This window comes from Strongyloides ratti, scaffold srae_chrx_scaffold0000003 (assembly GCF_001040885.1).
Source record: "Strongyloides ratti genome assembly S_ratti_ED321, scaffold srae_chrx_scaffold0000003".
Classification (NCBI taxonomy): Eukaryota; Metazoa; Nematoda; class Chromadorea; order Rhabditida; family Strongyloididae; genus Strongyloides; species Strongyloides ratti.
The window spans coordinates 569568-586110 of NW_020171511.1; the positions used below are offsets into that span (position 1 = coordinate 569568).

The 16543-nt window shown below is 21.6% G+C and overlaps 3 protein-coding genes across 3 annotated transcripts; 2 read left to right on the forward strand and 1 right to left on the reverse strand.

The window, feature by feature from the left end:
• Window positions 1-534: 534 nt before the first annotated feature.
• Window positions 535-3543, forward strand: SRAE_X000193100 (Metabotropic glutamate receptor 3; the record flags this gene model as incomplete). The annotated part of the gene is made up of 4 exons (XM_024654518.1): window positions 535-752; window positions 811-3139; window positions 3195-3343; window positions 3384-3543. 4 exons carry the CDS (start codon window positions 535-537, stop codon window positions 3541-3543), a joined length of 2856 nt encoding a protein of 951 aa, XP_024499401.1.
• A 1602-nt stretch (window positions 3544-5145) lies between these two features.
• Window positions 5146-7472, forward strand: SRAE_X000193200 (LD18435p; the record flags this gene model as incomplete). Its single annotated transcript, XM_024654529.1, has 4 exons — window positions 5146-5192; window positions 5246-6210; window positions 6272-7220; window positions 7262-7472. 4 exons carry the CDS (start codon window positions 5146-5148, stop codon window positions 7470-7472), a joined length of 2172 nt encoding a protein of 723 aa, XP_024499402.1.
• A 489-nt stretch (window positions 7473-7961) lies between these two features.
• Window positions 7962-12064, reverse strand: SRAE_X000193300 (Plasma membrane calcium-transporting ATPase 3; the record flags this gene model as incomplete). Its single annotated transcript, XM_024654540.1, has 6 exons — window positions 7962-7992; window positions 8034-8115; window positions 8314-8443; window positions 8684-11256; window positions 11302-11427; window positions 11485-12064. 6 exons carry the CDS (start codon window positions 12062-12064, stop codon window positions 7962-7964), a joined length of 3522 nt encoding a protein of 1173 aa, XP_024499403.1.
• Between the last annotated feature and the right edge of the window lie 4479 nt (window positions 12065-16543).

The window sequence follows — 16543 nt, forward strand, 5'->3', positions numbered from 1 at the left end:
TTTATTACATTATATCCTATTCTAGGAGCTTCAATAACTTCTATTTAACAAAAATACGTAATATTACCATATATAATATAAATCTACTAAAATATATGTTATTAGACACCATTTTTTAATGTATAGTTTTATTATGAATCTCTTAACTGTACTTATAGCTGATAGTTATGTATCTAGTGTAATTGAAGTATTTATCCTTGAGAATAATCTTTTAACTATTTTAATGAAACATTTGTTTAAATAAAAAGTATCAAATATTTTCAGATATATTTTCATTTGAATGGTTCTTTTTAAATTTATTATAAAATAAATGATATCATATCAAACTGGTAGTAATTTAAATATATAATGTTATTAATTTAATTTGATCTCAATTATATCTACTAAATTTATTTTAATATAATTATAATAATAGTAAGTTTTATTTTTTTTTAATAATTTTAATAATTAATTTTTTTTATTAGTTTAAAAAGATTCATTCATTTTTATACATTTATTATAAGTATTAATACTATTTTTTTTTATTGAATGAATATGTTTGCTTTATTGGCATTGGCAACACAAATTATATCCAATTTACAAGGATATACAGATTTTTATAATGATTCAATTGTACCACCTTTATCTAATAATCGTCATCCAGGAATAAGACAAATTCTTATTGATGGTGATATAATTTTAGGTGGTGTTTTTCCAGTTCATGGAAAATCATCATCAGAAAATTATCCATGTGGTGATATATACGAAACAAGGTAAAAAAAAATAAAATATATAAAAAAAATATTTTATTATTATTATTTTTTTTTCTAGAGGTATACATAGAGTTGAAGCAATGTTATATGCAATTGATATGATTAATAACCAGGCAGATTTTTTAAGAGGCTATAAATTAGGAGCTCATATTGTAGATTCATGTTCAAATCCTGCTTTTGCACTTAATCAAAGTCTTGATTTTGTTAGAGAAATGATTGGTGGAATTGAAACAAATGAATATGAATGTGGCGATGGTAGTACACCAATTATAACTAAACCACATAAAAAAAATGTTGCTGCTGTTGTTGGTGGAAGTTATAGTTCTGTAACAGTACAAGTTGCTAATCTACTTAGATTATTTAAAATAGTACAAGTTTCTCCTGCTTCAACAAATGCTGATTTAAGTGATAAATCAAGATTTGAATTTTTTGCAAGAACTGTACCAAGTGATACATATCAAGTTAGAGCAATGATAGATATAGCACTTCATTTTAATTGGACATTTCTTTCATTAGTCTATTCAGCTGATGAATACGGTGAATTAGGAGCAGGTGCATTTAAAAAAGAAGCAAGAAAAGCTAATATATGTATTGCTATTGAAGAAAGAATAAGAATTAAAAAAGAATCAATAAAAGATTCTGTTGATAATTTAATAATAAAATTAGAACCAGATAAAGTTGTTGGTGCATCTGTTGTTGTATTATTTGTAGGAACAGAATATATTCCAATATTAATGGCTGAAGTATCAGCTAAAATGGGAATAAATCAAGATAATTATAATGCAAAAAAAAAAATTATATGGCTTGCAAGTGAAGGTTGGGATAGGAATAGTGAATCATATACTGCTGGACATAGAAAATGGGCTGCACATAGTGCTATTGTTTTAATGCTTGAATCACAAAGAATACCATCATTTGAAAAGTATTATCTTTCATTACATCCTGGAACTAAAAAATTTGAAAGAAACAAATGGTTAAGAGAATTATGGCGTCATAAATTTACTTGTGAATTTGATCTTCCACCTGGTGATAAACGTGAAAGATGTGAAAATAAAAGGCAAACAGCTGAACATTTTAGTCCAGATGATAAAATTCAATTTGTTATTGAAGCAGTATATGCAATAGCACATGGATTAAAAAAAATGAAAGAAAGATATTGTGCAAATGATACTGTTGAAAATACATGGATTAATAGATATTCAAAAAATCCAGAATTATGTTTAGCATTAAGACATATTGATGGTCAAGATTTTTATAAAAATTATCTTTTAAAATTAGAATTTAATGATTTAGTTGGTAAAAAAGTACATTTTACTAAAGAAGGTGATGGTCCAGCACAATATACAATACTTAATTATCAACCAAGTAATGATAGAAATGTTGAATCTGATAGAGATGATTATGTTGAAGTTGGAAGATGGGCTGAAGGTAAATTAGAAATACATGAAGAAAAAATGTTTTGGAATAAAAAAGAAAATAGTATAAATGAAGAATATATTATACCTATATCACAATGTAGTATGCCATGTCCAGTTGGTCATAAAAAACAACTTATAAAACATGATGAAATATGTTGTTGGGCATGTAGTAAATGTGAAGATCATGAATATTTAAGTGATGAAGCAACATGTACAGATTGTGGATTAGGACGTTGGCCAAAAGAAAATAGATTAGAATGTTATGAAATTGCAAATGTTGAATTAAAATATATGAGATGGAATACATGGTATACAATTGGACCTGTAATTATATCATGTATAGGAATAATATGTACAATATTTGTTATTATTTGTTATCTTATATTTAGTGAAACTCCTGTTGTTAAAGCATCAGGACGTGAATTAAGTTATATACTTTTATTTTCATTTATACTTTGTTATTGTATGACGTTTGTTCTTGTTTCAATGCCATCACCATTTATATGTGCTTTAAAAAGGACAGGAATTGGATTTGCATTTTCATGTCTATATTCAGCAATGCTTGTTAAAACAAATAGAATATATAGAATATTTTCAATGGCTACTATGTCAGCTCAAAGACCACGTTTTATTTCACCTATATCACAAGTTATAATTACATGTATATTAGCTGGATTACAATTAACAGGAAGTTTGATATGGCTTTTATGGGTTCGACCTGGAACAAAACATTATTACCCAACAAGAGATCAAGTAATATTAAGTTGTAATGTTCCAGAACATCATTTTCTTTATTCATTAACTTATGATGCTGCTCTTCTTGTTATGTGTACTGTTTATGCAGTTAAAACAAGAAAAGTTCCAGAAAATTTTAATGAAACAAAATTTATTGGATTTAGTATGTATACAACATGTGTTATATGGATAAGTTGGATATTTTTTTATTTTGGTACAGGTGGAAATTTTCAAGTAAATTTATTTATTAATAAATAAATTAATTTATATTAATAAAAAAATATTTTAGGTACAAACTACATCTTTATGCGTTTCCATATCAATGTCAGCAAATGTATGTCTAGTCTGTATATTTTCACCAAAACTTTGGGTAATCTTTTTTGAAAGTGGTCGTGATAACAACGGCAAACAAGAACGAGATTATATATTTAAAGGACAGTATGTTTATAGTATATAAATGTTAAATGTTTTTTTTTAGAAATACATTAAAATATCGATCAAATGTCGATGACTTTAGTAGTGATGTTCCAAACGCATCAACAGCACTTTTGGGGAAGACAACAAAACGAGGATCTAGAAATAGTTCATGTAGGCCCAGTTCAAGTATAACTAGTAGTGCGCAAGATACTTATCTTTAATATTATAAAAAATGAATTATAATATATACTAAAATTATACAGTATTATTATCACTTTTTTTTTTCTCAAATTATATGTGCATAATTATATTAAATTTGTATTTTTATAAAATTTTATTTGAAAATATAACTAATTTTAATTTGCATTGTTTTTTAAATTATATATAAATATAATTAAAATAGTAATGTTATATAAAAAGTAATTCTCTAGATAAATAAAATATATATGTGGCATTTTAAATATAATATATTTTATCTTTTGATTAATGTACATATACATTTTTAAATAATATATATATATATATATATTTATTTTAAACAATTTCTTAGTTTCTTTTTCTATAACTAAATATAGTCAAGTGTGTATTGTTTATATTAAACCCATTTATTAAATTATAAAAGATAAACGTACTTTCTAAATAGCAATTATTGCTTAAAATTGTACTATACAAACTATCAGTTAAGTTTTTATTATTGCTATATTTTTATAAGACATCTATTGACAATATTGCTTTATCACTAGACAGTAAATTAATGTCTATACTTTATTCATGATTAGTGGAATTTTGATATTTTTTTTCCGCACAAGAATCAATACATCTTTCATGCATCTCTAAAGACAAAATTTATTTGTTATAAAGAATTTTAAAAAATATAGTATACATCTCATGTGTCAATTTAAACATTTTATTTATTATCTATATTAAATAAAATCGTTTTCATACCATGAATACATTTTTTTTAACATCAATATATGTTATCAATATTTTATGCTTAGTTAAATAAATTTACAAATCTTGCAAATTTTTACATCCAAAAAATTTGCGATATACCCACTTAAAACAACATTTATTTTCCTATTTATTTATAAACATTTTATTTGTATATGTTATGTTATGTTTTTTTTTTTTTAAATGCTTTTTTTTTGTTATGTTTTATTTAATTTAGATATATATTTATTTATAAAATATAAAATATGTAAATTAAAATAAAATATATAACTTATTTTTAAAATTTATTATAAAAGTAATGTAATTCCAGTGAGAGCTTATTATAATTATCTAAAATAAATTTACCATAATTTTTTTTTATATAATAAATTTATAATTGTATAGTTGGCATTTACAACAATCACGATATTTTTAAAAATTTTTATTAATACACTTTATAAAATATAATTTTTATTATTAAAAGATATGCTTCTCTTTACTTGCATATGCAGATATTCCTTCATACCATTTGCTTTATATAAATGTCAGTGATGATAATGAAATATTAATTTTAAAATGTTTTATAACGAGACAGAAATGTATTTATTCTAAATAATCATATATTTTATATGGCATTAATTTATATATGTTGTATAAACTTATATAGGTAGTAAGATTTAATTTTATTATTCACTTTCATTTTATATAAATATTTCTCTAGTTACCTAGTATTATACATATATATATATATATATATTTTTTTTTTATTCAATATTTTTAATTATTCCATTTTTATACAATATAATTTATTTATTTATTTTTTTTTATTTTTTTGTTATAGATATTTTATAACAATTATCTAAATAGTTTTTTTTTTATAATGAGTGAAACAAATGAGGATGACAAAGGAAATACAAATAATTCACAAATTAGTAATAATGTAAATGATAAAAATGATGTTATTCCAAAAATATTATCATTAAAAAATTTAAGAGAAAATGATGAATTTAAACAATTATGTTTTGAAATTAACAATGACAAAAGATTGTCATCAAATTTAGAAGGACCAAGTAATAGAAGAACACCAATCAATGAAGGAGATGAACGATTATTTCCTTATAATTTATCTAGTAGCTGTGGAAGATCAAAAAACAATTCACCACTAATTAAAGATAACGAATCAAAAACTATTTATAGAAATGCTTTTATGTCATTAGTAAGTGGAAGTCTTGAAAAACCATCCAATATTAGTTATAATAATGATCCTCTTAATTATATTAATTGTTGGTCCCAAAGAATTAATAGATATGTATATCCAGATGATATGTTTACAGGGCACAAAATATATAGTCATTTTCCTTATCCAGATGAATTATCAGATAATGTTTATGGTAAATTAGACTACCCAATGGGTAATATAACTCATAATTATATTGGAATTAAAAATATTGAATCAGAGTTGGCAGAAACTTTAACAAATAATGAAGTTAATAATGAGTGTGAAAAAGATTTACTTATAAAGTATAAAATTAGAAATAGAATACCAAATCCAACAAATGTATGTCAGGCAATTTCAATTGCATGTGAATTAAGAAATTTACCATCATATGTATTTGATAATATTAAAAATTCATATATTACAACAATTTGCCTTTCAAATAATTTATTGAGTAATATACCTGATTCAATTGGAGTAATGACAAACTTGAAATATCTAGATATCTCTTGTAATAAACTTGTTACATTACCAAAAACAATTTCAAAATGTTATAATCTTATTACATTAGATGTCTCAAATAATTTAATAACTCATTTTCCAGATAATTTAGGATTATTAAAGAAAAAATTAGAAGCTTTTTATATATATAATAATCCAATAAGACATGATTTAATGCATGTTTTAACATCTACTGATCCTGGAAAAGTATTATTAGAAATTTTACAAAAACGTTTTTATTGTAAGTATTAAAAAAAAAAGAAATAATTTTTATAATAAAAATATTTTTTTTCTTAATTTAGCAAAACAAATTCCACCACCAAGAAGAGAATGGACTTTCTTAGCACCACCTCATGCTGTAGATAATCATCCAAATTTACCATTTATAAGTGTTATGACATATAACATTTTAAGTTATAAATATCTTTTTAACAATCGTTTTAACTATTGTCCTGATGAAGAATTAAAATGGGAATATAGAAAAGCTGTTATATTTGAAGAAATTTCACATTATTCACCAGCAATTGTTACTATGCAGGAAGTTCCTAAAGGTGACTATGAAACATATTTCCATCCAAAGTTATGTGAAAATGGTTATGATGGACTTTTTTTTCCAAAATCAAGAATAAAAAAAACAAAAGAAGAGTTGACACAACATGTTGATGGATGTGCTATTTTTTGGCAAAAACCTATATTTTCTTATATTCTTCATTTTAATTTAGAATTTAAATCAATGGTTGACGAATTATTTAAAGAAGATGATGAAAGAAGTAGAAGAATTCAGTCTTTTGACAATGTAGCATTAGTTGTTGTATTAACAATAAAAGGCGAAGAACCAGAAGGTGAACCAGATAAAACACTAGCAAATGGTGTTTATTATAGACCATTAGTTATAGCAACTACTCATATTCATTGGGATCCAGAATATGCTGATGTTAAATTAATTCAATCAATGTTATTAATGAAAGCATTGTATGATAAACGTAGATTCATTTCACATCAATTAAGATGTAATGTTGAAGAAATTCCTATTATTATAACAGGAGATTTTAATTCTAGACCAAGAAGTTCTGTTCTTGAATATATTAAAAAGAAACAACTTCGTAAAGATGATGAAGGTTTGATGTTATTTAAAAATTGTGAGAATTTAGATAGAATAAATTCATATCCAAGAGATCCTTATTATTATCATCATGGTTTAAAAGATCTTGAAATGGTAGATATGAGTAAATATGAATTTACAAATTTTACGTAAGTTAATTATATAATAATTAAATTTATAAAATTATTAGGCCTGAATTTTCTGATGTGATTGATTATATTTTTTATACATCAACAACACTTAGTGTATGTGGTATTATAGAACCACCCTCATCTGAATGGATAAAAAATTCAGAAGTAATTGGATTTCCACATCCTCACTTTCCTAGCGATCACATACCAATTGTCGCAAATTTTTACATTAATAAAGAAGATAGTGGAGGAGTGACACCAAACAAATAATAATCAAAATATTATTATTTGTTTTTATTCAGTTTATCAACAATTTAATCTATTTCATTAAATAAAAAAAAATTTTTATAATTAATTGTAATTTGTATATATCTATTTACATTATAAATAAATATTATAAATAAATTAAATATAATTATTAATGCTAATTTTTATTTAGTTAATAATAATATTATAGTTTATTGATAAATTATTATAAATATCTTTAGATGTTTTATATAATTTTAATTAATTTTTATTCTCCAAATAATTTATAATTGTATATTACAATTGATATATATAGTTTAATAAATTTTTTAATAAATAATTTAATAACATATTGTTAAAAAATTATGATAAATGAATATTTAACTTTAATAATTAAAAAAATAATAATAATTTAAAACATTTTATTTTTACATATTATATTTTTTTTAAGATAAATAACATATTTTATTTAAAAATTTTGCTTGAATAATATTCTTACTTGTAAAAAAAAATTTATTGTATCGAATTAGGCTTTATCTTCAAACTTTGTCCAAATAAATAAATATATTTAATTTTGCTACTTACTTATTTGAAAAAGATAAATTTATATGGGTTGAATTTTTCTCTGGTTCCTCGACATTAACCTGTCTACTGGTCCTGGAAGCCTCTGAAAATATATTTTTAATTTACAATTAGTATTAATAAATTATTTGCGTAATTATAAAACAAACATTTTTTTCAAGCAAACCAAAAACTAACATATATAAAATAAAATGCGTAAAAAAAAAAAATTAATTATAAAATTTATATATATATAAATAAAAAAAGTGCTTTTGAACAGAAATAGAAAGGACGTGTTACATACTTGCCAATTCACGTTCTTTTGCAATACGAAGTCTTCTAAAACTGTTTCTTATTCTTTCAGATGCTGATGTTGTTAAAGATGATGGATGACTTGAATTTATATTTGACTGGAATGCTTTTACGACACGCATCTAAAAGGATATTATACTAATTTATTAATAAAATTTCATTTTTATCTTCTACCAAAAGTTAAAAAAAAAGTTATTTTCAATGAATTATTGTATTAACATTGTAAATTATTCATTTTCTTATTTGTTATTATTTGAATATAAACTAAATAATTAACATGCTTACGAATAGCTAACATAACAAATTCAATAGATTTACAATACTCATATTTAATTAATTATTAATAAATTTTTATAACTAACCTGTGTTTGCAATCTTGTTAAACCTAATAGCCACAAAATTTGACCTGGTCTAGCTTGTGAAAATTGTGAAACTTTATCATCACCAATTTGTGGTATTCTTTCATCAGTTGCATCATATTCACCAGTAACAAGAATACTTGTTGGTCTTACTTCACCTCTACCAAATGAAAATGATTTTGGTAAAATTGTTGATGGTATAGTAGAAATAACTTGTCCCCAAATTAATTCTGATAATCCAAAACCTAAACATATACACCATTGTACTATATCAAGTGGTGCTGTACTAAACCAATAACCACCAAATTGTATAATTAATATTTGTGATATAAATGTTATTATCCATATAGTACAAAAAATAGGATTTGTAAAAATTCCTTTAAATATATTTCGTTCATTATGAATTTTTCTAGAATTAATTTCATTAAATAATGTCATAAGAACAAATGTATTAAATATAACTGTAAAATGTTTTGATGGTGGTAAACCTAATGCTGCTTCACGTCCATTTGTTACACCTGGTATAAATTGATCAGCAAAAAATAAAAGGAAAAATAATATAGCTAATTGATAAACAGCATGACCAACAATATTTTTAACCATTGTTCTTGAAATTAATGATTTTGTTCTTCCATATGGTTTTCTATCAAGTAAATCTTCTGTTGGATATTCTGTTGCTAATGCTAATGATGCAAGTGTATCCATAATAAGATTAACCCATAACATTTGTACAGCTTTTAATGGTGAATCATTAACAGTACATGCACCAATAAAAGCAATTGTAACAGCAACAACATTAACAGTTAATTGAAATTGTAAAAATTTTGATATAGAATCATAAACATTTCTACCCCACATAACAGCTTTAACAATTGATGTAAAGTTATCATCTGTAAGAATAATATCAGAAGCCTCTTTTGCAACATCAGTCCCAGCAATACCCATTGCAAAACCAACATCAGCTTTTTTTAATGCTGGTGCATCATTTGTTCCATCACCTGTTACAGCAACAACTTCACGATTTTTTGTATATTTTGAATCAATCATACCTTTAACTAGGACATATTTATCTGATGGTTGAGCACGTGCAAGTACTCTAAGTCTAGGCCATATAGCATCTAATTTTTCTTGACAAACTTTTCCATTTGCATCACGAATTTTTTCATTAAATTCTTTTCCTTCTAATGCCAAAAAATCTTCACCTGGTTTTAATATTCCACATGATGTTGCAATTGAACGAGCTGTATTAATATTATCACCAGTAACCATTCTTACAGTAATTCCAGCTTTTTGACATTTTTCTATTGCAGCTGGTACTTCAGGTCTAACAGGATCTTGAATACCTATAATTGCAATTGCTGTCATTCCTTCTCTAATTTTAGCTTCATCATCCCAATCAATTGTTCCATCAATTAATTCTTCATTTTGTTCATTATTTTCATAAACATAATCTTTATAAGCTAAACCAATTGTTCTAAGTCCATCTGATGCCATTGGTTCAATAACATTTGATGTCATACCAACTAATTCAGATTGACCAAATTTTTTAATAATACCATTTTCTCCTAAAATATATTTACATCTTGATAAAATTATTTCAGAAGCTCCTTTGGCAAATATTCTAAAACCTTTTTTATCAGGTAAATTAATAACAGTCATCATTGATTTTCTTTGTGAATTAAAAGTATATACTTTAAATAATTGATCTTCAGGAGTATTTTTTCTAATTGAATTATAGCTTTGTTCTAAATCTAAAACAAATCCTAATAATGCACATTCTGTTTTATTTCCTATTTGAGTTCTTTGTTCACCAGCTTTACCTTCAATAACTTGTGAATTATAACCACTATTTATTGATATACAATTAACAAGTAAATTTTTTGTTTTATCATTTAATAAATTCCATTTTGGTTTTTCACTTTTATAAAAATGTTCATTAATATAACTTTGAACTGCTGTCATTCTATTTGTTGTTAATGTACCAGTTTTATCAGAACAGATAGCTGTTGCATTACCCATTGTTTCACAGGCATCTAAATGTCTAACCAAATTATTATCTTTCATCATTTTTTTAACAGAATATGTTAAAGCTAATGTAATAGCTAATGGTAAACCTTCTGGAACTGCAATAACAAGAACTGTAACACCTACAATAATATAACTAATAAAATAAGATAAATCAGATATATTAAATGATTCTTGATTTATCCAATAATGTGTTATACAATGTCTTATAATTAATATAGCAACTGTTGCGGCAGCTACAATTGAACCAATATATCCTATTTGAATTGCAAGAGCAGACAATTTTCCTTGTAATACAGATTTATGCTTCGTTACACTATCTTCGTTAATTGAAGCATTACTAATTTTTTTCTTTTTACTATCATTTTCACTTCCTGGATATGGAGGTGTTTTAATGTTAGATAAATTTTCTGAATGTGGGACATTTTTTTCTTCATCATCTTTTTTATCCTTACTAGTTGCTCCTAATAATGCCATAATAATTCCTGTTTGCGAATTTACACCAACACCGGTTAAAACCATTCTACCACTTCCTTCCATAGCATGTGTACCTATAAAAATAATATATTTCTTATTAAAAAAAAAAATAATATTACCTGATAATAATATTGGATCAGTTTCAGGACTTTTTTTTATAAGATCTGATTCACCAGTCAATGATGATTCATCAATTTTTAAATCATTACTTTGAATTAAAATACCATCGGCTGGTAATAAATCACCTAAAATTTAATTAATTAGATTAAAAAAATGACTATATAATTATATTTTTTTTTTACCATATTTTACACGAACGACATCTGATACAACTAAATCATGAACCGTTACATCCATTGCTTCACCACCACGAATAACTGAAAATTTGTGCTCTGTTTCAATTTTTGATTGTAAACCGCGAAATTGTTTTTCTTTAGACCAATCATTTAATGCAGTAACTAAAACAACTACTATTACAGCAATAAGAATTGCTACTCCTTCAATCCATTCAACTTCTGTATCATTTGGATCACTTCCTGGACTAGCCTCATGACTTGGTTTCCAAAATGACAATACTAGAGAAAAAACTGCAGAAGCTAATAAAATAATTAATGTTATATCTTGTAATGCTTCCCAAACAAGTCTCCAGAATGATTTTGATGGAACAGGTGGAATTTCATTTTTACCATATATTCTTCTTCTTCTTTCTATTTCAATAGGATCATTTGGTAAACCATTCATTGTATCAGTTTTTAATTTTTTACATAAATTTTCAACTCCACCATATTTCTTATTGATAACTTCAAGAGCCTCATGGCCACGTAACTCCATCAAAGATCGAAGATCTTTGACATCTATTTCAAAGTCTGAGTCATTCATCATTAAATAATAGAAACTATTCTTTCTTTCTTATAAGTAGATTGTTCTTTTAATTAATGAAGTTATTTTATATCCAAGCCACACTTAGTAAATGATAAGCTTTTACAATTTTTAGTTTTTTTTTTACGAAATTATATATAATCGTGATGAATATACTAATTAATTGTTGACTAAAAAAAAATAAAGTTTTAGTAATATAAGAAAATATATTGTATAGTACAAGTCAATATAATGATAAATGATATATTTAAATAATAAAAAAAAAGAATATATTTAAGAGGAATGATAAAATGTTAAAAAAATATTAAATAAAAAATAATAAAAAAAAATATTATAAATTAATACAAAAATGATATGAAAATCTTTTCGACAAAACAGTATTAAAATGTTATTTATAATATTTAAAAAAAAATGATAAGAAAAAACATTTTCATAATTTAACTATTAAATTATGTCATTTTTAAAGATTTCCTTATGACTAGATAATAGTATTATAATATTATTATTATAAAAATTTTAACCAACTTTTTAAATTTTACTAATATTAATTACAAAATATTTTAAAAATTAAAGAAAAAATTATATGTTGTAAATGATATCATTAAAATTTTGTTGAAGATCATTATAATAAAATATATTTCAATATTTATATTTATTTTATGGAAAATTACTTATGTTTTTATAAATATAGATGTCTGGTAAAAAGAATCAAAATTATAGGCATGTGTAAATTTTTATTTAAACACTTTAAATTGCTTATATATTTTAAGAAGGTGTTGCATTAATGATAATGCATTAAGGAAAATAAAAAGTATCTTTTAAAGAAGAAGATTGAAATATAATTTATTAGTAGATTTAAACATTAAAATGTTTTTTAGTATAGACAAATGCTATCTTTAATCTAAAAATTTAAATAAAATTTTTATTGTAATCACTAATAATTTAAAAAAAATAATGTATATAATCATTTATTTACACATTTTTTTTAAGATAATGATACCATTGGAATTAGTTTTTTTTTTTATTTTAAATGATCGATTTATTCAAATAAAATACAATACATTAATTTGACATAAAAGAAGATAGTTAAAATAGTATATAAGATGTTATTATAAAAAAGTTTTAAATGTAACTAAATATTATATGCATATTAAAGTTAAGAAAGAAAGAAAAATTTTTAAAACAAAAAATAATTAAATATTAATATAAATAAACGAAAAACTATTTGTCCTTTAAAAAAATTTTGTTATATAAACAAAAAAAAAATTTATAAACAGTTGTTTTTAATAAATAAAACTATATAAAATAAAAAAAATATTGTTGATACATTTTATCTTAAATTATTTTTTTATTTTTTTTAAGGAATATATATTTTTAATACTGATATAATCATTCTTTTAAAATAGCATTTTATCAAAATATAATTATGTTAAAAGGAATATATTTAATAATTAAATAAAATATAATATTATTGAGAGTGAAAATATTTTATAAGAAAAATCTGTAAAAATATATTTTACTACATTTGTTTTATGATTCATATATAAATGGAAATAATAGACGGTTAATGAAGCAATGTGCAATTTAGTAAATTTACTATAAAAGGTGTAAGATATTTTAAAAAAGATATTGTTAAGAAAATTTTTAAAACTTTTTCTTTATTTCAAATATATTTAACTATAAATTTTTTAAAATGGTACAATTTTATTGAAGTATAATAATTGCTCAAACTTCCTGAATAAAAATTTTTATATTTTAATGGCACTACATATAATGTTTAAAATACCATTCATTTTGATTGAAATAAAAATAAAAAAGAAACTTTAACAAAAACAACTATCATATAATATACTAAATATTCTATTACCTTTCATATATTGGTTTTTCTTTGTTAAAATATTTTTATAAGCATTTAATTTTATACTATAAAAAGTTGTAAAATATAAAAGTTCTTTTAAGAAATATCCCTAAAATATATGTATATAAATATATATTAATAACAAATTTTAATTTCTACTTTATTAAAAATAGCGCAATCAAGTGTGTGTGAAATTATTTAAATAAACAATAGTAGTTAATGAATAGATCAAATAAAACAAATAAATTATATTAAAAAAAAAAATTTTTTTTATAACCGTAAATATTTTAGTGTTAAAATTTGATACTACTTTTAGATATTGATAAACAATTTATCATATGATTTTGATATTTTTTATTAACTCTTATAATTTTTAACCACATAATATGAATAATAATAATAATATAAAAACATACTATTAATAAAGTTTATATTTTTATTATTAAAAAATTGCATATACAGAATATGTAATGAAGTAATATTTTCTTTATTATCATTTTATTTTTTTACCAAAATAAATTATTTATAAAGAAAAATAAAAAAAAATATAATAAATATTACTAAAAAATAATTACCAGTTGAAAAAAAAACCTTATATTAAATAAATTTGTAAATATTTAACGCAATGGAATGTTGTGATGTTTAACAGTTATTAATCACAAATGTCGCATTAATTAACCATATTGATACTACAATAATTAATTGTAAAATAAAAAAAAAAATTTCAAACAAATTTTATTTTTATTTTTTTTTAATAACTTATATAGTTATATAATCTTTAATATAAATTTTTTTACAATATATTTAAAAAATAATTATATATAGAAAACATTATTGGTAGTGATTTTTTTTTTGTTATAAATTATTATAAAATACTGTAATATTGAGTTTAATTAAATACATGTATATATAGATATATAATTAATAATTTAGTAGTATAAATTAAAAATTAATATAGTAAATAGGAATGTTAAGATTTATCTAAGATATGAAATATATTTGAGCTGGTTTAATAAAGGAAGTCTTTACTTTAGTAATAATAAAATGAATACGTGAATTATTAAGATATAAAGTTAAATAAATTTTGAATATTAAAGACTATATAAGTATAAAAGTTATCAATTGGCAAAATTTAATAAAATAGACAGGAAAAATATTTAAATTGTAGTTAGCGAATACGATACAAATCAAGAATGTAATTTTTATTACTATATAATTCTATACTAATATAAATACATATATATATATATATTTATTTATTTATTATACAATTTAATTATAGTTGCAATGTATTATTATTTTAATTATTAAGGTACATTATAATGCGATATTTGTAATAATTTATGATATTTAAATTTTTTATTCTTATAATATTTTTAACTAATATTTTATATTAACTGTAAATCTTGTTAATTTCAAATGCAAATGATACTGATTTTATAAAATAATCCAAAAATGACGTAATATATGTTATTATAACTGTTATGAATTGATTAGCAATGACGCAAAAAAAAAATTTGAAACCATTATACAATAATATAAAATCCAATTTTTGTCTAGTATAATTTTTATATATTGATACATTTAATTAAACAGGTTGTGTATTGTTATATAAAATTTTAATGTCGCTGTTATTAGAGATAGGTAAACATAAATGGATTTAATTATTTTTAATACAAGTACTTTATAGATATTTTTAATAAGATATATATATATATATATATTTATATATTTTTAAATATATATATAATAAATATATTTATATATATTGAATATTTACTCCTAAATTAACTTTAACAAATTAAATTTAAATAGTTTCTTTATATAATGAAATATGAAAAATGTACTATTTAATTAAATTAAATAAACTTATTTACATAATAAATATATTTCATTAAAACTATTCAACTATGATGTAAAATAACAAATCATTTTTAAAAATATTTTTAATTTTGTAGTAAAAAAATAATCAATTAAATTATCAAAATTGTTGGTGATGTTATTCGTAAAAAAATTTGATTGATGAAATGAATAAATTTTATAAGAATACTTTAATATTATTACATTACATATAAAATATCTCTATTTACAAAACACTTTTATATCAAAAAAAAAAAATGATTAAAAAATAATTGATATCTATTTATACATATATATAATACATACTCGATAAAAAAAAAGCCAATTTTTAGAGTATTTTATTATTATAGAATAAAGTGGAATAAAAATTATCATCGATAAAATATTTACTGGAAAAGGATATATAGCATTAGTTTTTTATCAACTGCCATATAAAAATGAAACAAAAAATATGTTAATAATTTTACTTGATTTATCATTTTTAATATATATAATCACAAAAAATATTAATAAAAAAATTTTATATCCAAAGCATTTCACTTTGTTTTTATATCATAAATAATAAAGTAAAATTAACAAAATATATATTTTTAAAAATAAAATGTTCTTTAAATTACAAATGCATTATTTTTGTAAAAAAAAATGTTATATTATAAAGTACTTATATTTCATATATAATTGTTAATAGTATTATTATTATTTTTTTAATATTAAAAAAAAGTATATAAAAGATATTTTTTTATAAATAATTTTTTATATTTTAT